The sequence below is a fragment of the Festucalex cinctus genome, chromosome 18 (genome assembly GCF_051991245.1).
Source record: "Festucalex cinctus isolate MCC-2025b chromosome 18, RoL_Fcin_1.0, whole genome shotgun sequence".
NCBI classification, from domain to species: domain Eukaryota; kingdom Metazoa; phylum Chordata; class Actinopteri; order Syngnathiformes; family Syngnathidae; genus Festucalex; species Festucalex cinctus.
The window spans coordinates 16,327,100-16,350,254 of record NC_135428.1 but is presented as its reverse complement, the minus strand read 5'-3'; the positions used below and the strand labels follow the sequence as shown (position 1 = coordinate 16,350,254).

General features: G+C 37.1%; 1 protein-coding gene across 1 annotated transcript; it reads left to right on the top strand.

The window, feature by feature from the left end:
• Positions 1 to 326: 326 nt before the first annotated feature.
• On the top strand, positions 327 to 23,037 carry acsl6 (acyl-CoA synthetase long chain family member 6). Its single transcript, XM_077504901.1, has 21 exons — positions 327 to 469; positions 6,568 to 6,788; positions 8,581 to 8,695; positions 8,776 to 8,840; positions 9,240 to 9,341; positions 10,154 to 10,253; positions 10,676 to 10,854; positions 11,227 to 11,259; positions 12,218 to 12,269; positions 12,606 to 12,679; positions 12,761 to 12,838; positions 13,508 to 13,642; positions 14,739 to 14,873; positions 15,040 to 15,135; positions 16,367 to 16,439; positions 18,086 to 18,174; positions 18,336 to 18,452; positions 18,554 to 18,697; positions 18,829 to 18,930; positions 19,021 to 19,092; positions 22,170 to 23,037. Exons 1-21 carry the CDS (start codon positions 424 to 426, stop codon positions 22,308 to 22,310), a joined length of 2,169 nt encoding a protein of 722 aa, XP_077361027.1. The 5' UTR covers positions 327 to 423; the 3' UTR covers positions 22,311 to 23,037.
• Positions 23,038 to 23,155: the final 118 nt, after the last annotated feature.

Here is a 23,155-nt window from a genome sequence, read left to right as displayed (position 1 = left end):
TTTCTCCATCCATACATCAGCCCACCTGGAGGGGTTACTTCAGTTCAGTGGGCGTGGCTTAGTGACCGTGACGCAACGTTGCCCCATATCAGTGACGTACCCCCCCCCCCCCACACACACACTTTCCCCTTTTAACTCCCTACAAATAAACGCTTCCAACACCAAATGATTTTTCGTAACGTTTTAAAAAAAATCAACTCCACTCAATATATATATATATATATTTTTATTTTATAAAAAGGAGATGAGCTGCATTGCATTGCCTTGAATCCACCCCCCCCCCCCCCTCCCACCCCGCCACCCCCCCCTCCCTCCTTAATCTCCAGATTGCCGGTGCCTCTTTGCAGCAAGCAAGCATCCAGTCCTGTCCACGGCCGCCGCACCCGGGACCCCCCTCCCGCCCCGCGTCCACATGAGACAGACATGCTCGCCTTCGTGCTGGTGTCCGGCTCGCTGTGGATCCTTTTGGGTAAGTCTCATCATCAGCATTATTCTCAATAATTATACAATTTGTCCTCCTCCCTCGTTCACCTTCATGCGTTTTTGTTTTTTTTTTTTTAAGGGGAGGGGGCGCAGGGTGACGCACAAAGCCGGCAATGTGCGTCATTCATTGCCTTTTTTTTGTATTAAATTCCATTGAGTCTTCATTCATTTTTAAACAAAAAGGACCATATTGGACACATTTAAGGTTGAGATGCTAAGCTAGCTGAGATGCGAGTGGTTGGCTGCCTACGTCATCAAAGGCCGCACATGCTTATTTGGACTGGAGAAACGGATGGATGCATCCGCGTGTGTGTGCGTGAAAAGTGCACGAATCAGGTTGTTCGGCTCGTTCCGTTGTCCTCCGCCATGCCGAGCAGAGATGGAGGCAGGGAGAGGAGGAAGGGGGAAGGGGGGGTTATGACGTTGAGGTCCAAGCTGATTGGACGACGGAGGGGAACTGTCCACGCGAGAGGTGGTGCTGAAAAAAAAAAAAGAGGGGGGGGGGCGTGGGGGGGGAGAGCAAGCCTGTATGTGGACAGGGAGACCCTCCCCACAGCACGTGGGACGTTATAATTTCCCACCTTTGTTTTCTTACATATATATATATATATATATATATATATATATATATATATATATATATATATATATATACATATATATATATATATATATATATTTTTTTTTTTTTTTAAATATTATGTGACTCATTCAGGATTTAGTTGTATGAATCTGAATTGAATAAAATAAATTTAGCCCCTTCTGATAGTGTGAACTTGTCAAGCCGTAACAGTAAGGAATATTTATTTATTTTTAAATATTGTTATAATCCACTTCTATTTCTATTAATTCAAATAACACTAAACGTTATATTAGAAATATTGAAATATTTAATATATATTGTATATCAAATAAATCGCATGAAAATATTTTTAAATTAATTAATGAAGCCAGCATGAATGGTTTGAGCTTCTTTTTTTTTTTTATCTTAATAAAAGAAATAGGTTGCATGTGTACCTAATAAAATGTCTTGCCACAAAAACAATCAAATTGTAGTTACTAATAGTAGTAAATAATTAATAATATCAAAAATAATTTAAATTGTTTTTTCAACAATTTTTTAAAAAATTATTTAAAAAAAAGTCCTGCCAATACCTATTACACTGGACCACAATAGTGTGCTTAACTGACAAAATGACCCAATTTGTCAACACTTGCAGGTGAAAAACAGGCAATAAATAACAGGGCAGAATCAAGAAAAAAACAGTCACCACATGTATTATTAAAATGTTAGTAAAATGCAGTATTGTGGTATAAGAATATTTATTTAATTATTTCAATAAGTCACAGTTAAACAAGACTGTTTTACTTTGTATTGAAATACAATTTACACCTAAGGAAATATAAACTGAAACCTGTGCTGTTTTATATATATATATATATATATATATATATATATATATATATATATGTATATATATATATATATATTGTACTGTATTAAAAGTTAATTTAACACACTTTAGCATTATACATAATTTGGACATTGAATTCAGTAATTCTTTCGCATAGCACTAAATATGGACACTTTGAGAATCACTACTCTTAAAAATACCAGCATGTTCTCAGACAAATCTGACTTATGCTCTAAAAACAAAAACAAAAACAAAACAAAAAAAACAAAAAACAGACATTATTCATGCATAAAAATTACCCGACACCTGTCATGGCGTCCCGTCCCTTCACCTGGCTGCTGCTGCTGTGCGCTATTAAAAATTCATGCTACTTAGCTTCTTAGCACAATGTGTGTAACCATACTCCTTTTCTTTAAATTTTAATTAAAGATGTCAAACTTCTGTTTTAAGATGTAAAAAAAACAAAAAACGGACACAATAAAGGCACCAAAATATTCAACCAAACCATATTATGAAAGTTTTGTTAGATAAACGCTAACACGCATCGGTTGTTTTTGGGTGGGGAGGTGTTAACAATTATTTGCTGAAAAACTCGTTGATTTGCTGTTAATAATAATCAAATATAATAATAATTGCCAGTATTTTGGGGCCAAGAAGTACATTGAAGTGAGGGAAGGAGCTTCATTTAGTCAGGCCATATCCTTGTCTAATAGAAGGATATGGCCTTTGGCGCCATCTTGAAATTAGCATCAATGTCCCAGTAATTATAAACCTTCAAAGTACCTCTAAACTACCGCTAAAATTCAAAGATTTTCTTCTTTTCTTCTTCTTCCCATCAAAATGACTTCAAATGTTGTCTTGCACCATGGCTCTTAAGTGGTCTTCTGCTTCCTCAGCATTCATCCCCTCGTGGCGGAGCGGAACGTAATGGCGGATGGGTAATAAATGCTGACTCAGGCTTGTTCCTCTGTGGTGTGTTCCACATAATCGGGAAAATGAATTTTTATCATTAACATCAGTTGGTGTCTTTTTTTTTTTCATTTAACTTCTTTTTTTTTGGGGGGGGGGGGGCTGTTACCTGACTATTGTGATCCAATATAATAGGTATTTGCATGATTTTTTTTTCAAATAATGAAAACAAAGTTAAAAAAAAAATATTAAAATTATTTTTAAGAACTATTAGCAGACAAACACACGTGGTCTCCCAGGCGGGGTCTACTAGTACTATTCGCTGCCTTGAAGCCAAATCGCGTTCCATTCCATGACTTTGACACGAAGTTTTACATGCGGGTCCTAAACACCTCATGGAAGTGTATAGTCAAATAAGCAGGAGGTTGTTTTGAAGGCCATTTTCATGCATTTGCATGTCTGCTTAGTGTATGTGACACTTTTGTTATTATTTTAAAGAACGAAGATTTTGCATGGATACATTTTTGTTTAATGGCAGACCATGCAGAGTAAATATAACAAAAGTCACAATTTTAACTAAACTCAACTTTAAACACAATGTTGCATTAGTATTGGACAAAAAATCAACCAAAAAAATAAGTAGGACCTTTTTTTTTTTCTTTGAAAAAATGCATCATGTGATTCTGTAGAGAATAAAAATGGTTTTGGCTTAGAAAAACTGAGTTACATTTTTTTTTCTTTTTCTTTGGAGAAACTTTGTCTGCCGTGACCTGTATGCTGCGTTGTGCACGTGTGTAAGAGGATGCTGAAAGTGGGAGTGGCCAAATCAGGTGGTGTGACTACTCGCACACTTCGCCGTTAATCTCACCTTTAGCCATGAGACGCTATAATCACCGCCGAGTGCCCGCGTGAAGTTTTGACTTCCTGTTTAGCTTCACAATCGCTAACAATAGCGTAATATACATTGTTCATGTTATATTTTTGGAAAGCATTTTTTTTTTTTTAGAAAAAAAAGATGTAGCAATATCATTTTATTATAATTTTAATTGTAATTTTTGAAAAACAACTGGTAACTGCCAATCTTGTCAGAATAATATATCTTTTAAGAAAACATCCATCCATCCATTTTCTTGACCGCTTATTCCTCACAAGGGTCGCGGGGGGTGCTGGCGCCTATCTCAGCTGGCTCTGGGCAGTAGGCGGGGGACACCCTGGACTGGTTGCCAGCCAATCGCAGGGCACGCAGAGACGAACAACCATCCACACTCACAAGCACACCTAGGGACAATTCGGAGCGCCCGATTAACCTGCCATGCATGTCTTTGGAATGTGGGAGGAGACTGGAGTACCCGGAGAATACCCACGCGTGCACGTGGAGAACATGCAAACTCCACCCAGGAAGGCCGGAGCCTGGACTCGAGCCGGAGTCCTCAGAACTGGGAGGCGGACGTGCTAACCACTCGACCACCGTGCCGCCCTTAAGAAAACAGAAAACAATATAAAATGTTACATTTATAGAAAATAAATGGTTTGCTGTTCCTTTAAGAGGAGGAGCTTGGATCTATTGACAAGTATGCAACCAAAACAATCTTGAGAAGCACGTGACCTCTGAATGCACGTGGAAGGAACAAGAAATGACGCGTCCGCTATCGATGACGTCACACAGTGGTTGTGAAAGCCTGACATCTGTTCACAACGGTGTCAAGTGGCGATAAAGCGAGCTAAAGAGTGACAGAAAGAGAACGAGCGAGCCAGCAAGCGAGATCCAGGTTAGAGGCGTCCATCCGCCTCAGCTCTTAATAGGCTTTGACATCCTCAAGCTGGACGCTAATCACCCGAAACAGCCTTTTGGATGGCTTGATGAGGCGGACCTTTCGGGACCTGGACACATTGTGCTTCTGGGACCTTCGATGGGAAGTCCAAAAATGGCCATTCTTTTTAACATCAACAACAACAATGCTAGCCTGTGCTGTTGAAAAATGTTCATTCTCCTCTTCATTAGGAACTATTTCAAATATTCCCAAGAGGTTGCAGATGTTGTGTTGGTGCCATGGCGACAGCTGTGGCAACAAACCGTTTTTAGCAGACGCCGTTCAAGAACCCCACAACCTTGGTGCGTCCCCCGTAGGGAGTCCATGAAGTTACTACAGGACACTTAGTTTGATATCAGACATGCAAAACAGCTGAGTAAACAGTTTAGCAGCTCTTTAGTCGGACCTTGAACGCAACATGATGCCGCCCATTAGACATTGAACACAACACAATGTCTGCACGTTAAGACATGAACGCAATGTAATCAATCCTTCCCGATCACCAATGCTTTGTTTTAGGCCCTGAACACAACACGATACTTCCCAGTCGACGGTGAACGCAACACAGTGCTGCTATTTCAGACACTAAATGCATTTTTTTTTTTTTTTTTTAATTGGACATTGAATGAAACACATCTGAAGCGAACACAATGTTGATTTGTTAGTACATGGAAAAACACTGTAAAAGTAATATTTCATTTGAGAGAAGTCTGCTGCCGAGGTTCAAGTATATTATTGACATACTGTAGTGCTGTGCAATTAATAAAATTCAATTACAAATTCAATTATTATACTCCGCAATTACAAAATCAGCATAATTGTTAAAAGAAATTATTAATACTAATTTTAGAGTTGTTTAAATGTATGCATTTGCACCTTTTTTAAATTTTAAACCAGCTAATTTAATAAATCTTGTTTCATTCAAAAGGAACTTGTATAATTATAGTGTTTCAAATAATTTTATTTGTCTTAATATTTCTTTTTTTTGTTTTTTTTGTTTAAAACATTTTCTTATTTTGTACCAAAAATAATTGATCCTCCTACTGCACAGTGCACATTCTGCACTCCAACTTCAAGTTTTTGCCAACATAAATAAATCAATATATATTATAAATTCTGTTTGGTCCAAAAGGAACTTACATATTTATAGTATTTCTGTTTTTTTTTTGTTTTGTTTTTTTAATTAGTCTTAATATTTTCTTAAATACTTAAACTCTAGCTTGTTTTGTACCAAAAATAATCGTTTGAATAATCGGGATTTCAATTATTGCCAAAAATAATCGCGATTATTATTTTTTCCATAATGGAGCAGGCCTAACAATTTGTAGTTGCACTGAGCCTGCAACCAAAATGTTTAGTCAGCGCTTTCACCTTCATGGCAGAATTTTATGATTGTTGCTTTTGAATCCAACGAGTGAGCGATCACTGTCATGATGAATGGAGGGCGTCGTTATTGTATTGTGCGTTTGTGTGTGTGTGCCAGTAGGTTACGAAGCGTGGCTATTTTTAGATTTGGCGGCCAGCTTTCTACCCTTTGACTGCGCCTGTTCTCCAATGATGATTAATATACCCGGGCTTTGACACTGAATGCATCACAATGTTCTTTTATTTTTTTATTTTATTTTTTCTTTACTGGAATGCAGCACGATGGTGCATCCTTGGACACTGAATGCAACACAATAACACAAAGTAGACCCTGAATGCAACCAAATGATCCTATGTAAGACAACATTGACCCTGAACGCAACACGATGCAGGTTTTTTTTTTTTTTTTTTTTTCACAATGCTCGGATTTTTGTGACATTTACCTCAATGGTGAACACAAACATTGCTGCTGTTTTATCAGACACTGAAGGGCAACCCAACTGAACATCATTCCCTACAGCCTTTGCAGACAGTGAACGCAAAATGGTGCCCGCACAGTGATGTTGACGATTTCCCCCCCACAGAGCTGAGTTCGACGCTGATGGAGAAGATGCAGGCCCAGGAGATGCTGAGCGGCCTGAGGTTGCCAGACATGGACGACCTGGGCCACTTGTTCAGCTCGCTGCCCACCTCCACGCTGGTGGGCATCGGCGCCCTTGCCGCCATGCTGGCCTACTGGCTGGCCACCAGGCCTCGCCCCATCAAACCGCCGTGCAGCCTCCTGCACCAGTCCGAGGAGGTGCCGGTAAGATGTTACGCAGAAGTACGGTTGAAAATAATTACACATCTGAAATGCTCAAGTCGAGAGCTTTACTACGAGGTATGATTTGACATGGTTGAAAACACATATTCGATTGTGAGATTATGAAAATGTTTTGCACCAGGAAAAACATTTTTATCATTATTATATCATCATTAGAAGTGTATATGTGGAAAGTACTGATCACGTGATATGAGTCAATGTAGTTTGCTGTAGGTTGATTTAAAAAAATTTATTTTGACATTTTTGAAATTTTGGACATTTTCGCAACGAAAATAAAAGTTTGGTCATATTGTCATCATATGAGAAAACATTTAGGAAATAGTTGCATATCTGAAATGCCGTCATCAAGGCCTTTAATATGACATTCAAGTCAAGGTGGTTTGTTGCAAACTTTTTTTTTTCTTTTAATTGTGAAAATTTTGGACATTTTCAGAATTTTTTTTTTTTATCATATTCTTGTCACATGAGAAGATATTGACAAAATAGCCGCCATCAAGGCCTTTAATATAACACACAAGTTGAGGTGGTTTGTTGCAAACTGTTTGGTTTTCTTTTTAATTGTGAAAATTTTGGACATTTTCACAAAAGAAAAGAAAAATCATATTCTTGTCACATGAGAAGATACTGACAAAATAGCCACCATCAAGGCCTTTAATATGACATGCAAGTCGAGGTGGTTTGTTGCAAATTGATTATTTTGAAGTTTGTACATTTTTGCAGCAAAAAATATATTTTTTGGTCATATTGTCATCATATGAGAAGACATTGACAAAATAGTTGCATACCTGAAAAACAGCCATCAAGGCCTTTAATATGACATACAAGTCGAGGTGGTTTGTTGCAAATTGATTTTTTAAATTTTGGACATTTTTGCACCAAAAAAATATATTTTTGGTCATATTGTCATCATATGAGAAAACATTGAGGAAATAGTTGCATATCTGAAATGGCGTCGTCAAGGCCTTTAATATGACATACAAGTCGAAGTGGTTTGTTGAAAATTGATTTTTTAAATTTTATACATTTTTTGCAGCAAAAAATCTATATTTTTTGGTCATATTGTCATCATATGAGAAGACATTGACAAAATAGTTGCATACCTGAAAAACACCAGCAAGGCTTTTAATATGACATACAAGTTGATGTGGTTTATTGCAAACTTATTTTTATCATGAGTTTTGTTTGTTTTTTTGCATTTTTGCGATGAAAAGGACATCTTTTGGTCATGTTGCTGTCATATGTGGAGATATTAACAAAATAAGTCACATCTAGAAAGCAGATGGTCTTAAGACAAGGTCTTAAATATGACGTGTTGTATACTAATTTTTTATCATAAGAGTTCAGAATAAAAAAAAAAAAAAAGAATTATTTTATATTTATTTTCACTAATAAAAATATTTTAAAATAATTTTAATTAATATACATTGTTTTAATTAATATGAAATAGTAATCATATAGTAATTTATTAAATAAAAATACATTTTTAATATTTTTATTAGTGAAAATAAATATAAAAATAATAAAATACATTTGAAAAAGATTCTGAAATCTTATGATAAAAAAAAGTATATAACACATCATATTTATAAAATAGTAAAATAACAAAACCATTTTAAAAAAATCAGAAATCTTATGATAAAAAAATTAGTATACATTTCTTCAATTTTTCTTAAATATATTTATTTTTATTTTTTAATACATTTTTAATATAAATTTATTTTCAGAAAAAAAAAAGAAAAATAACGTGCTCATACTGGTGTGTCTTTGAATGAAGCGTGAAGATGGCGGTCGCAGGTCCATGATGGGGGACAGTTCCAAGTTGCTGACTCATTACCACGACGACGCTAGGACAATGTATGAGGTCTTCCAACGGGGCCTCCATATATCAGGTACAAGAGGAGCGAGCGATCCCACAAATTCACATGCTATTTGGTTGCCGTGATGACAGCTGTCATCTCCTTCCTCGCAGGTGACGGGCCTTGCTTGGGCTCGCGACTCCCCAACCAGCCTTACAAATGGATGTCCTACAAAGAGGTGAGAAGGAAGTCCGCCTTTTTGCTTTTAAAGCAGACATGTTAGGGTGACATTAGTCATTTCCAGGTGTCTTTTAAAGACAAATTTGTCCTTCTGAGACTGTATCTGATTAGTACTAAACTTAAGCCTGGTATATTTTGACTCAACATGAGAGTCACAGGCTCCCCCTATTGTCAAAAATGTTTCACTGCAGTAACTCTATGCTCGGGCTGCTAGTTGAAAAGTCCCATTGCACTTCAGGCTTCTCAAGCAGAAGTCATGTGACTTCCAGTCAGACTGAAGCCGGCATGAGAAGTGAGTGATGTAACAGTGATCGTGTGCGCTTGTTTTATTGCAACATGTGTGTGTAGTGGTGATAAATTCCCTTGTAATACAGTACTGTCATGTGGTCCCACGCAGGTCACATCCCGAGCCGAGCATCTGGGATCGGGCCTGCTACACCAGGGCTGCAAGGCCAGTCCGGACCAGTTCATTGGGGTCTTTGCTCAGAACCGGCCCGAGGTTGTCCTCCTCTTCTCACTCGGCCCCTCCCAATTGCAACTTTTACCCAATGCTTCCAAAAGACATAAAACAAAAATTCTTATGCTCACTCCAGTAGACCAAACTAAACAATAATAAACAACAAATAGTCCATAAAGAACACGAAAGACATACAATGTTGGCATAAGCTGACTGCCATTAGCATATGTCTGCCACATTTCCAAGCAATTTTAGTTCTTGGGTTGTATAATGATTAGCAAAGTTTAACTTTAAGTATGCTAATGTCTGAAAACAACAATGTTATCTATCGTTTGTCAAACTACTGTAACATTTTATTGAAGTGAGCTAATGTAAACAACTTCTCATTGACTCTGAATTAGCATTTGTCAAGCTTGTAACAGGCAAACTTATCATCAATCAAGTTTGACTAGTTGGCTTATTTAAACAAATAGCCGCTAGCATGTGAGCATTTGTCACTTTGACTGAAGATAATGATAGCAAATGGAACATTTAGCAATGCTATCAGTAAGTAATGTTAGCTAACATAAACAATTGCCTGTTAGCTTGTTAGTTTTATTTGCCTTGAGAGATCATAATCATCCATCCATCCATCCATCCATCCATCCATCCATTTTCCAAACCATAGACATGCTCTGCTAAAATGCTAAATGTTAGCATTTGCCATATTGTTAACTGACTGACCACTTAGAATTTGTCAAATTTGATTACAATTAGTCATTGTTTATTGTTAGAAGCTAATGTAAGCAAATTCCCTTTGACATGTTAGCATTTGTAACTGTATTAAATAATATATGTAATTTTTTTTATTGCAGTGGATAATCTCTGAGCTAGCATGCTACACGTACTCCATGGTGGTGGTGCCCCTCTATGACACGCTCGGTCCCGACGCCATACGCTTCATCATTAACACAGGTAAGACACTCATTAGCCGCTACGCTAATGGTGAGGCTGAACAGGAACAAATGTACACATGACTTGCTGACAAAATAATTGCAAAATCTGGACAGCTCAGCAGGTCACAAGCTTGATTGTGAGAATTTAGACATTTTCTTAATGCAGGAAAAAAACGTATCTCATTTGTACGGAAGCATATTGTATTCACTTGAAAAAAAAAATCTCCTGTTTTTCTGACTTAATTTTTTGGGGGGGATTTTTTTGTTTTGTTTTGTTTTTTTGAATATTTTTACTAAAAAAAAAAGCTCCCCAAAAAGTTAGTTAGAAAAATAGGAGATTTTTTTTCTCAAGTGAATGCAATACGCTTCCAAACATTTGAGCACTATATAGTTAAAACTATGATTGTGCAGTACGTTAGTGAGCTATTTGTGTTCCCGCAGCCGACATCTCCACGGTAATCTGTGACAAGGTGGAAAAGGCGCAAGTGCTGCTAGCTAACGTGGAGCGCGTGGAGACGCCAGCCCTGCGCCACATCGTTCTTATGGACGCCCTGGACGCCGCCCTGGTGGAACGCGGACGCGGCTGCGGCGTGCACGTGCAGGCCATGCAGGAAGTGGAGGTTGGTATCACACATCTGCCACGCTTAGCAACGTTAGCATTTGTCAGACCGAAGAGTGGCTAGTCGAGTCACGGTGTAAGATAATGCAGATTAGCATTTGTCAGTTCAACACGTTTTCTCCACAGCTCGATGCGCACGTTGCGAGTTTGTTGGCTCAAGAATGTCGGGCGTACTGTAATTGCGTGACAAAAAAATAACATGCTACCTAGTAACATTTTTCTTGTGCCACCTGTGAAAGTATTGCGTCACAAGTTTTGGTCAAAAGACAACAAACTGGTTTGTCACTTCTCCTGCTGTGTATGTTTTGCGTGAAACGATTTACACGGAAACACGGGTTTAAAATTGCTTCTTTTGTTCTTGTCTGGCCCTCAGGCGCTGGGCAGAGATCACCATCGAACACCTTTAGTAAGTCAATAATAAGAGCAGAACACATGATTTCCAAGTCTCACGATTTATCTGATGTATTTATTTTTTTGATTATTTATTTTTTAGTTCTTTCTATTCTTTTGTTGTTTTTTTCTTAGAAATTTAAAAAATTGTAGATTTTTTTTTATACAATTTTGCTGATTTTTTATTTATTTTTATGACTTAAAAAAAATTTAATTTGCTAAAATGTTATTCATAAATTTTTGCATAACAATTTGTATTTTTACTACATTTATAAAAAAAAACAGTTATTTATTACCAATTTGCAGAGGAAACTTTTTTTTTTTTTTTATTACAAAACCCACATTTCTTTTCAAATATTTCAAATGTTTGTAAGTGTATTTATAACTTGTATTTTTCTATGAATTTCTCACCAAAATAGCCCCTTACAAAAAAATCAATATATATTTAGCAAATTTTTTGCTTTATTTTTTGGAGAAGTTTCTTACTGTATATTTTTGCAGAGCATTTATTTTATATGAATGCACATATATATATATTTTTTTAAATTGCAGAACATTTAATTGTAGTCTTTTTTTTTTGTTTTTATTATAAACCATTTTCATTTAATTCAGATTTTTTTCCCCAAACTTTTTTAGCTTTATTTTATGCAGAACATTCATACTGTATATTTTTGCAGAGCATTTATTTTATTTCATTTTTTTGACTTATTTTATTTTTTTATTTTAATGCACATATTAAAAAAAAAGCAGAACATTTAATTGTAGTCTTTTTTTTTTTTTTACTTTTTTCAGTTAATTCAGATTATTTTTTCCCCAAATATTGGCACACCTGCCATGCAACGCCCCCCCACCCCCCACACACACACACACTCATGTATTGATATGCACAAAAAAATTGATCATTTTCTAAGATTATATGTCTGATGTCAATGAAACCATGAATATGAAATGATAATGTTTTCCCTTCCGCACAGCCGCCCTCACCACAGGACCTTTCTATCGTGTGCTTCACCAGTGGAACCACAGGTGAGACAGGTGACCCGCAACCACTGCAATCCATCCACAAACCATCACTCAGAAATAATAAACAACAACCAAAAATAATAATTAGAAAATGTAACATCGGTTTGTGCATTTGTATTGTTATTTTTTTAATGTGCACAACAATGGTAAAATACATTAAAAACTAACAAATTACATTTATCTCATCAATTAAATGATAAATGAAAGGCATAAATGACATTCCATTCAAATTTGATATGTGTGTGAAATACAATCGCTGTTGATACAGCTTCCGAGCAGATGTATCTAATAAAGTGTCCCTCCCTGTGTTGACCTTCACCTTTTTTGTGTCCCGCTCAGGAAACCCGAAGGGGGTGATGCTCACCCACGGGAACGTGGTGGCCGATTTCTCGGGCTTCCTCAAAGTGACCGATGTGAGTCAGCAAATCATAAGCATTTATTTCAATTTTTCAACTATTTTCATGACTTTTTTTCCTACATCCTCTTCTTTGTAGAAAGTGATTTTTCCCAACAAGGACGATTGCCTCATTTCCTTCCTGCCGCTGGCTCACATGTTTGAGAGGCTCATCGAAGTAAGCAGTGGCATCGACACACGCACACACACACACGCACGCACACGCACTAACACTTCCAATTCTGAGTGCAAGAGGGTGGCGCTTAGGTCGTGTCCTCACACGACCTCGCAAACAATCAGGAAGTGGCCCTGTTGTCGTTCCTTGTTGCCTCCCCTTCCACCCACTTAACTGTACTTCCGCCCCGGCAACAGTGGGTTGATGGAAGTCCATATTTGGGCGCTTGCCTGTTGCCACATGTCTGGCTCAGGTCTGAGGAGCAGAAATGTTGTTTTCAGCTTTAAAAAAAACCCAAAAAACTGAATCGTTTATGTGTGTGCATTTTCCATCTCTCTTTCACAATCACCAGTAGACAACTGTGAAAACCGCAACAATTTTTAAAAATGTTTCTTTCATGACTGCTATGTAAGACGCTAGCAAGTTAACATGTCAAAAAAATGTACCTATACTGGCGTACATGACATTTTACTTTTATGAAATTTGATCTTAGCCAGGATCATATATTTATTTAATATGGATGTGTTTATATTAAATTATTGAATTGAAATTGCGAGCAATTTTGCAAATTCAGCAATAATAATCTGTAACATTGCATGTTTTTTTTTTTGTTTTTTTAAGTCACGCGTTCACAAACACCGCCACGCTATCTGTCGTGTTTTGTTTCCCCAGTCGGTGGTCTACTGCCACGGCGGGCGCATCGGCTTCTACCAGGGCGACATCCGCTTGCTGCCCGACGATATGAAGGCTCTGCGGCCCACCATTTTCCCCGTGGTGCCCCGCCTGCTCAACCGCATGTACGACAAGGTGCGTTCGAGAGTGCCATGCTGTCTGACAAGATGTGCCGAGGTGGTCACTATTTTTAACAAGTAAAAAAAATAAAATAATAATAATAATAATAAGTGCTGCTTTGAAGTACCACCTTTTTTCTTTTATCGCTCAGTTCCTTAGACCCCAATATTAGATTTGGCAGAGGCATCTTTTGTTGAATTACAGTTATAATTCTTTAATAAAAACATATACAAGTTTCCTCCAGTAGACACCATTAAGCATATAATTTATACGTGTATTTAAGGCAAGTTGTAAAATGTCTGAAGTCCTCTTGTTTTTGTTTAACAAATTTAAAACACCATAAATAATGCTGTTTATACTAAGTACTGTGTCAAATATTCTCCAATTTCAATACTGTAAATGTATAGGATCGCATCCCGAAAAACGTTTCTTGGGAGGAGTAATATGGCGGCCTTGCGACTTCAAAAGTCTTGGCCTATCGGCTATCCAGTCATGTATTCAGATCAGTGAAAATAGTGCTGTCACTATTGAATATTTGTTTTAACTCATTCACTCGCGGCCATTTTCACTGAAGCAACCCCCTTCACTCCCGACTGTTTTACTGGATTTTGACTGATTTTGCAAGGGCCACAGAATATTGTGTTCGATTGCTATAAACACATGGAGCCTACCAAAAGAAAGATTAGAGTATCTTCTTTTATCGGGAAAGAAAAGTATATTTCTATCTGTTTCTGATTCGCAGCAATTAGCATTAGAATATAGCCAAGTTTCATTATTATTCACAAATCTGTAACTCAACTCAACTAGCGCTTTCAAGGAAAAGGCTTTTCAACATGGCCCTGGTTGATCTCTTATTCTCTGCTGCCCCCTTCTGGACATTTTTGTAATTATACCATTGCTTCACCCGTTCTCTGCAGTTGATAGGCTGCATCAAAGCCTTCTATATGTGCTAGCATTTAAAAAAAAAACAAAAAAAAAACATATAAACTTGTTTTTGGGACAGTTAAAACATTTAAAATAGAATGCATTTATACGTTTATGGGAGCAAATGGGTTAATTGATTAATCTACAGCCCAAGTTGAAAGTGGGCTATATTTCTTCCGGTCCGCAGATCTTCAGCCAGGCCAACAGCCCGTTGAAGCGCTGGCTCCTCAACTTTGCCGCCAAGAGAAAAGGCGCCGAGGTCAGTAGCGGCATCATTCGAAGCGACAGCGTCTGGGATAAAATCTTCTTCAGTAAGATCCAGGTAACACTTTTTTTTCTTTTTTTTTTCTTTCTCACTGACTTGCAAAAAAATGCCTTTCATCTCTGCAAGCACAAAGATAAGAAGTATAAGATGATCTTGCAGATTTTGGATGCTGTCAATCTCTGGCAGAACTTGATTGGCGTGTTTACGTGTGTGCATGTTGCAGGCCAGCCTGGGTGGTAGACTACGGATGATCATAACTGGGGCGGCTCCCACGTCTCCGACTGTGTTGGGGTTCCTCAGAGCGGCTTTAGGATGCCAGGTTATGCATTGCACACATACACACTGGAAGTTTCTAGGTATGTGCAATATGTGATCGGTATGTTTCCGGGGGGTGGCATCAGAATGACTATTGATCTAATAACCAAGGTTATTTTATTTAACTAAAACTAACAGAAAAACTAAAATTCAAAAAACAATTTTATTAACAAAATAAAATAAAAACGAAAATGTTTTTTAACAAACGAAAACTTCATTACGTTTTATGTTTACAAAACTAACTAAAACCAACTATAACTATAGCAAAAATGCCCTTCGTTTTCATCTTTGGTCATTAATTTAATTGATGAGCCTTTGGGGAGGATTTTAAATGTGATTTTAAGTAGATATAATTTGATATTAACTGGAATTTGGACGTTTGAAAGTGTGTCACACAGAAGTGACATCATCTAGCAGCAGTCAATAGAAAAGCACCTTCAGATGACGTCGCTAGCATGGTGTTTTTTAAATATTGCGCAACTAATACACATTAAAAAAACAAAACTAAAACTAATACTGAAACTAACTAAAACTAACCTAAAACAAATCATTTTTTAAATAACTAAAAAACTAACAGAACCACCCTGAAAACTAACTAAAACTAACTACATCTAAAAAACAAAACTCAAAACGAAATCAAAACTAGCTAAAATGAAAAATTCCAAAATACATCAAACTCACCAGAGATGTTGGCTATTAAATGTAGAAATATTTATAGATTGCTATAGATGTGTTTGGTGGTTGAAGTTGTTTGTATTGTGGATGAATTTGAAATCTGATTGGTTACGAAACAGTCGCCATAACTTCCATCGACCTATGGGCAGATTACATTGACATGGCAATACCGAGAAACTGAAATCCAATTAGACCAAAAAAATAAAATAAAATACTTTAAGACGCGCAGCCAAGAGAAACGCTACAAAATTATACAAATAAACTGTTTGGAATATATTAATACAATTTTATGGAGTGTATTAGAATGAATGAGCGCACTAATCTACATTTACAATTTCAATTTTAGGTCGTACTGTAATGTAGATTGTAAAAGTAACTCATTGCTTCTGATAGTACCTTATGTCCCCGACCTTCCACCCACTAGTGATAAACTCTTCCAGTGTCATCTTATAACATTGATTCCGTCATAAAAATATTTATTTTTTTAAAATCATCAACTCCACTATACTGTAAGACTGACCCATGCTACCCCCCCCCACTCCACCCCCCACCCCCCGCAGGTGTACGAGGCATACGGGCAGACGGAGTGCACAGCCGGCTGCACTTTCACCACGCCCGGCGACTGGACGCCAGGTGAGCGAACGCTCGTTCGGGACTCGATCGTTTACCCAAGTCCAATAGGTCGGAAAGGCGCTGACGATATTGGGAGAGTAATTAACAAGCGCTGGAATGAGGTCGCAAAACACAGCCAAAGAAGGCAAGGGTGGTTTGGCGGCATGACAGAGTCAACATGTCGAGTGATGACTCAAGCGTGAATTCATCTGCGGTGATAGACTGACAAGGAAGACGTTTCAATTTCAACTTTCCACCAATCATTATAAGATTAAAGAATCATCGGATGGGATTAAAATGTCTTGCACAAGTATGAAAAGAAAAAGACGTGATGAATGATAATAAAACAGAACTCAACATTTACATGTAAAGTGCAGTAATACTTGTTGCACAAATTAAGACGCGGTTTTACAGTCCCACCTATTTGTGTGTGTTTTTTTTTTTTTAATCCCCAGAATGTATTTTTTTTAAATAAATAATTATTAATTATAATTAATTAATTATAATTATATATTATATATTAATTCTAATTAATTATTTTAATTGCAGTAATACCTGTTGCATAAATTAAGCAGTGGTTTTAAATTCCCACCTATTTGCATTTTTTTTTTTTTTTATCCCCACATTTTTTTTCCCCCCATGGCAAATTATAGAGTGGAAAGTATTTGTGGATTGTAGCTATTCGTGGTTGGGCTTTTAATTTATTTATTTTTGTATATACCTTTTTTGCATTTATCTCAGTAAACAATTTGTTTATTTATATGGAAAATAGAATTAAAAAATAAGAAAAATTAACACTTTTATATTTTACTTTTATATTTAACATTTTTTTATTTAATTGATTTTTATTAAAATACGTAATACATTGTATTAAAAAATCTATACATATTTTATAAAAAATAAGCATGATCACAAAATTTGTATGATTTGGTTTTGTTTTTATTTTATGGATTACATTTGTTTTATTAAAATAAGTAATGTACAGTGTTCCCTCGTTTTCCGCTGAGGTTAGGTTAAAGAAAAATAAACACAATAAATTAAATCCGCTTTATTTTTTACATTTATTATAAATGTTTTAAGGCTCTAAAACGCCTCACCGCACAGTTTATATATATTTTCTCATCGAGGCAATTTCTTTTTCTCACATTTATCTCGTTTAAACATTCTCAATGTTCAAACCTTCGTAAATTTGATATAACAGGCACATTACTGTAAAAAAAATAAAATAAAAATACATGCAGAATTGCACTTTTAAAAAAAATCCGCAATACAGCGAGACCGTGAAAAGTGAACCACATTATAGCGAGGGAACACTGTACTTACTATTTACTATTAGAAATAATACATTATTGTATATTTATTAGAGTAGGCTTCTACTATAAAAACTTCTCATTTCAAAATGTGCATAATTTCTGAACATAGTGTCATCATATGGTGATGCTGGTGTGTTTGCATGCAACCTGCTCCATTTCAAAGAAATGCTAGAGCTTGGTAGCAAAATGTAGTCCAGCAGTGACCTCTGATGTACAATACTGGTATTACGGAGGCAGTTGCTGAGATGAAGATCCTAGTTTTGTTAGTACAGAAGATGTTGTATGATTAAATCAGGAAAAAAATTTTCCACTTAATGAGTTTTTTATTTTTATTTTTTCTATTTTGGTGTTTAGGTCACGTGGGCGCTCCGTTACCGTGCAACCTCATCAAACTGGTGGATGTTCCTGAGAAGAACTACTTTGCCGCCAAAGGAGAGGGCGAGGTAAGTGTAAACAGTGAAGATCATTTGGAGGCTTTGATGAAAATAACATACAGTTATGTAACACAGTCAAAAACGTACAAATAAATTTGACATTTTTAAAATATGTTTACATTTAAAATTAGTTCCTTGTTGTTTGTATTTGAACATTTTTTCCCAATCAGGTGTGCGTGAAGGGACCAAACGTGTTCAAGGGATACCTCAAAGACCCTGATCGCACCGCCGAGACGCTGGACCCGGACGGCTGGCTCCACACCGGCGACATCGGCAAATGGCTGCCCGTGCGTCTCGCAAACGAACACCTTCACTCACCATCATCGATGGATAGTCGATTGATTATTCTTGCCCTGTTTTATTTATTTATTTATTTATTTTTTGTCAGAACGGGACGCTGAAGATCGTGGACAGGAAGAAGCACATCTTCAAGTTGGCGCAGGGCGAGTACATCTCGCCCGAGAAGATCGAGAACATCTACATCCGGAGCGAGCCCGTGGCTCAGCTTTACGTGCACGGAGACAGCCTCCAGGTCACTCTCACTCACTCCGCCATTTTCAACATGGAAAATGATCGTTCATATTCACGGATGTACATATTTACCTCGATCTGAAAAACACACCGGGGAATTTTTGTGTGTAATTTTGAGACCATTTTGTGCAGTCGTGCCTGGTGGGGATCGTCGTGCCCGACCCGGAGGTCATGCCCACGTGGGCCAAGAAGAAAGGCATCTTAGGCACCTACAAGGACCTGTGTAAAAACACAGTAGGTGGCGCAGTTGTACACAAAAGAAAAAATGGCAAGGTCGCATTTTGGAAGGGAGCTATAAGAATTGTGACGCGCGTGTGTTCGTAGGAACTGAAGAAGGCCATCCTGGAGGATCTGGTGCGTCTTGGCAAGGCCAGCTCTCTGCATTCGTTCGAGCAGGTGACTAACAAGTTTTTTTTTTTTTTTTCATGCTTAACTCATTTGCTCCCAAAAACGTATAAATAAGTTCTATTTTAAATTATTTATGTGTGCCAAAGACATATTTATACGTTTTATGTTTTTTTATGCTAGAGCAGGGGTGTCAAGCATAAAGCCCGCGGGCCGGATCAGGCCCGCAAAGGGGTTTAATCCGACCTGCGAGATGATTTTGTAAAGTAAAAAAAATAAAATAAAAAATGTTAATGTCGGACTAATTAATCAGCCGGCCACAATCAAAACATATAAATTTGTAATTTCACAAGCAGTCCTCAGATGAGTAATGCAACTTGTATGGGATGTCATTTTACACACAACTTAAATTTACGTTTTTTTTTTTTTTTTTTGTTTTTTTTTAAATCATAGACCGACAAACGTGTTAAATGCGGAAAAAAAAAATTCAATTACTAGTAAGGTTTAGCGTCCTCTTAACGTCATTAACTGTGCCACACAATGCATTCTGGGAACAATATACAGTGTTCCCTCGTTTTCCGCTGGGGTTAGGTTCCAAAAAATACCCGCAATAAATGAAATCCGCGAAGTAGTTAGCTTTATGTTTTACAACTCTTATAAATGTTTTAAGGCTCTAAAATCCCCGACCGCACAAATTATACCCTTTTCTCATTGAGGCATTTACATGTTCGCACATTTCTCTCTTGTTCAAACTTTGACAATGTTCAAACCTTCATAAATTTTATAAAATGGGTATATTACTGTAAAAAAAATATGCAAAATTGCACTTAAAAAAAAATCCGCGATACAGCGAGACCGCAAAAAGTGAACCGCGTTATAGCGAGGGAAGACTGTATATGCAAAAATGTCAATTTAACACATCCGGAACGTATACCGGCAAAGTGTTCGAGCATACAGAAGGCTTTGATGCAGATGTGTACACCGCCTTCTGCCCGAAGCCAGCTGGGATAGGCTCCAGCACCCCCGAGAGGAGCAAGCGGTTATGAAAATGTATGGATGACTGGATAAACAAAAATAACAACCATTCAGATTTGTCATTGTGTGCTAACATTTTGTTGTTTTCGGAAACACTGAAGATAGTTTGGCGCTTGATACTTTGATGAACCCGACATATTTTGTCAAAGATAATTTGGAGTCTTTGACAAACTGAACACAATGTTATCTTTAACAGCAATGACAATTTCAAGTCTGACGATAACTCAGAGACGTTCATGTAAATTGAAGTGAATTGGATGAACCGAACGTGCATATTTTCACAGAAGGCAAAGACAGTTTGGAATCTCTGATGAAGAAAACACGTGTTTTTTTCGTAAACATGCTGCCATCAAAGACACGTCAGAAACGTCAAAGACATTTCCAAGTCTTGGATGAAACTAATGCCCTGCGATTGGCTGGCAACTAGTCCAGGGTGTACCCCGCCTACTACCCAGAGCCAGCTGAGATAGGCACCAGCACCCCCCGCGACCCTTGTGAGGAATAAGCGGTCAAGAAAATGGGTGGATGGATGGATGGATGGAAGGATGGATGGATGGATGGATGAAACTAAACAAGTTCATATATTTTCCTGGTGATGGTAACGTTTATCTTTTCTTAAACAGGAAAGACAATTTTTGAGTCTTTGATAAACGAGAGTCGTGTGTTTGTAAACAACCGAATTGATTGCACATTTTTTCAAACGCTGGACATTTTTGATTCTTTTAGGAATCAAACGTGTTTTCAGAAATATTAGAGATGATTTTGAGTCTTTTCTGCAAGCTAGCTTGCATGTTCTAACTAAACGTTTTTGCAAACATCAAAGACACTTTTGTGTCTTTGAGCAGCAACCAAACGTGTTTTTGTAAATACTGTATAAAACATTGTCTTTACTCATTCAAGCCCAAAAACGTGTAAACACTTCTTTTAATACGTTGTCTTTGACTCTCAAAAACGTATTTACACATTTATTTATTTATTTTTTATTTTTTGTAAGAGCATACAGAAGGCTTTGGTGTAGCTTCTGACATGAAGAAGTGGCTTAAAGCAATGGTGGTTATTTCAAAAAGCGGACAGCAGGTGGTAGCAGAATACAAGCGATCAACCAGGGCCATTTTTCAACAAGCTCTTTTCCCCAGTGTTTTCACCAGGAATGTGAATATTAACCCATTCACTCCCAGGACATTTTTGCGGTTTTACTGGATTTTGACAGATTTTGCAAGGCCCGTAGCATATTCTGTCCTATTGTTTTAAAAACATGGAACCTACCAAAAGAAAGATTAAAGTCTCTTCTTTCATCAGGAAAAAAAAGTGTATTTCTAGCTGTTTCGATTTTGTATTAATTAACATTATAATATGGCTAAGTTTCATCATTATTCACACATCTGTTTAAAATAGTGAGGAAAAGAGCTTTTTGGTCTCTTATACTCCGCTGCCATCTGCTGGCCGTTTTTGTAATAACTACCATTGCTTCAAGCATTCTCTTCAGTTCAGAGGTTGCATCAAAGCCAAAACGTATAATTACATCTTTGAGAGCATGGTAATATTTAAAATAGAACGGATTTATACGTTTTTGGAAGTAAATGAGTTAATTAAACTTAGCTATATTGTAATGCTAATTGCATAAAAATTTAACCAGATTCAAATATACTTTTTTCCCCCCTAAAAGTAGAAAAATCGTTTGTTTGTTTTTTTGGTGGGTTCCATGTTTTTATAGCAGTAGAACACAATATTCTGTGGACCTTGCAAAATCATTCAAAATCCAGTAAAGCAGCCGGGAGTAGAGGGAGTTGCTTCAGTGAAAATGGTTGGGAGCGAATGAGTTAATTAGGATATCATTTTGTGTCTTTGATAAAGTGAAAGTACACGTTTTCGAAAACACTAAAGACAAGTTTGAATGTTCGAGGGGTCTTTGATGAGCCTAACGATGACGCTAATGTACATATTTTCATGAATTCCTAGCTTCTAAGTAACAATTCAGTCTAAATGATTGACACTTTTTTTTTAAACAGTTCATCTCTTCCTGAGTGTATCGTTGTCAAAAATGTGCATCCACCTTCCCCCAATCCTCCTCTCTTCTAATCGTCTCGAACCAGGTGAAGAACATCTACATCCATAGCGAGATGTTCTCCATCCAGAACGGCCTTCTGACGCCCACGCTGAAGGCCAAGCGGCCCGAGTTGCGCGAGTTCTTCAAAGAGAAGATCGAGCAGCTCTACGGCACCATCACCATGTGAGGGCAGGCCTCCAAATCAACAACAACGTGCATTCGGGAACAAGCAGCAAAAAAAAATAAAAAAATAAAAAAAATAAATCACCCTCCATCCATCCAGATCGACCTCAACGTGTAGTACAGTTTCATTTTAACATCAAAGATGGACTTTTTTTTTGTAGGTTCATTCAAGGGTACCTCCTGCCTTACCAGTAAAGGTGGCCATTTTGAGGCGCACACCCAACACTCTTCTTTTTCTCGTCTTTTTTTTTTGCACAAAATGAACAACAAAAAGGGCAAAAGCAGGACTTGGTGGGCAGTGCATGCGGTTGTCCTGCTGTGAAAATACAGAGCGACCATTCACTTTGAATTAAACAGCAGCTTGTATTTTTTCTTTTTTCTAAATCACAGACGAGTAATGTAATGTAGAATCTTTTCAAGATTGATCCTTGTCCCAAAGTGTGAAAATGAATCATGTATGTACATACATAAGGACAGCTATACGCTATAGATGTCATCTTATTTATTGACTACTCACGTCAGTGGTTTGAATGAACTTTCTATTACTTTTTATTCTTTTAACTGGGTGTGTGCAGTGGGACTAATTGTATGTATTTATTTATCTGTTTTTTCTGCAGTTGAATCATCAGCATATCCTTGTAATAATAATTACAACAATGATGACGATGACTGGGGCTTGAGGAGGGGGATCTGGTTCATAAAATAAAACAACATTCTGGAATGATTTTAAACCACTGTCTCGCTTGGTTTCTCATGAGTGGATTACAACAAACATGCAATTACATAATAAAATAAAATGCATCTAAAGTTATATTAGTTCAAATTGTAGAAGAAAAAAAAAGTTCAGGA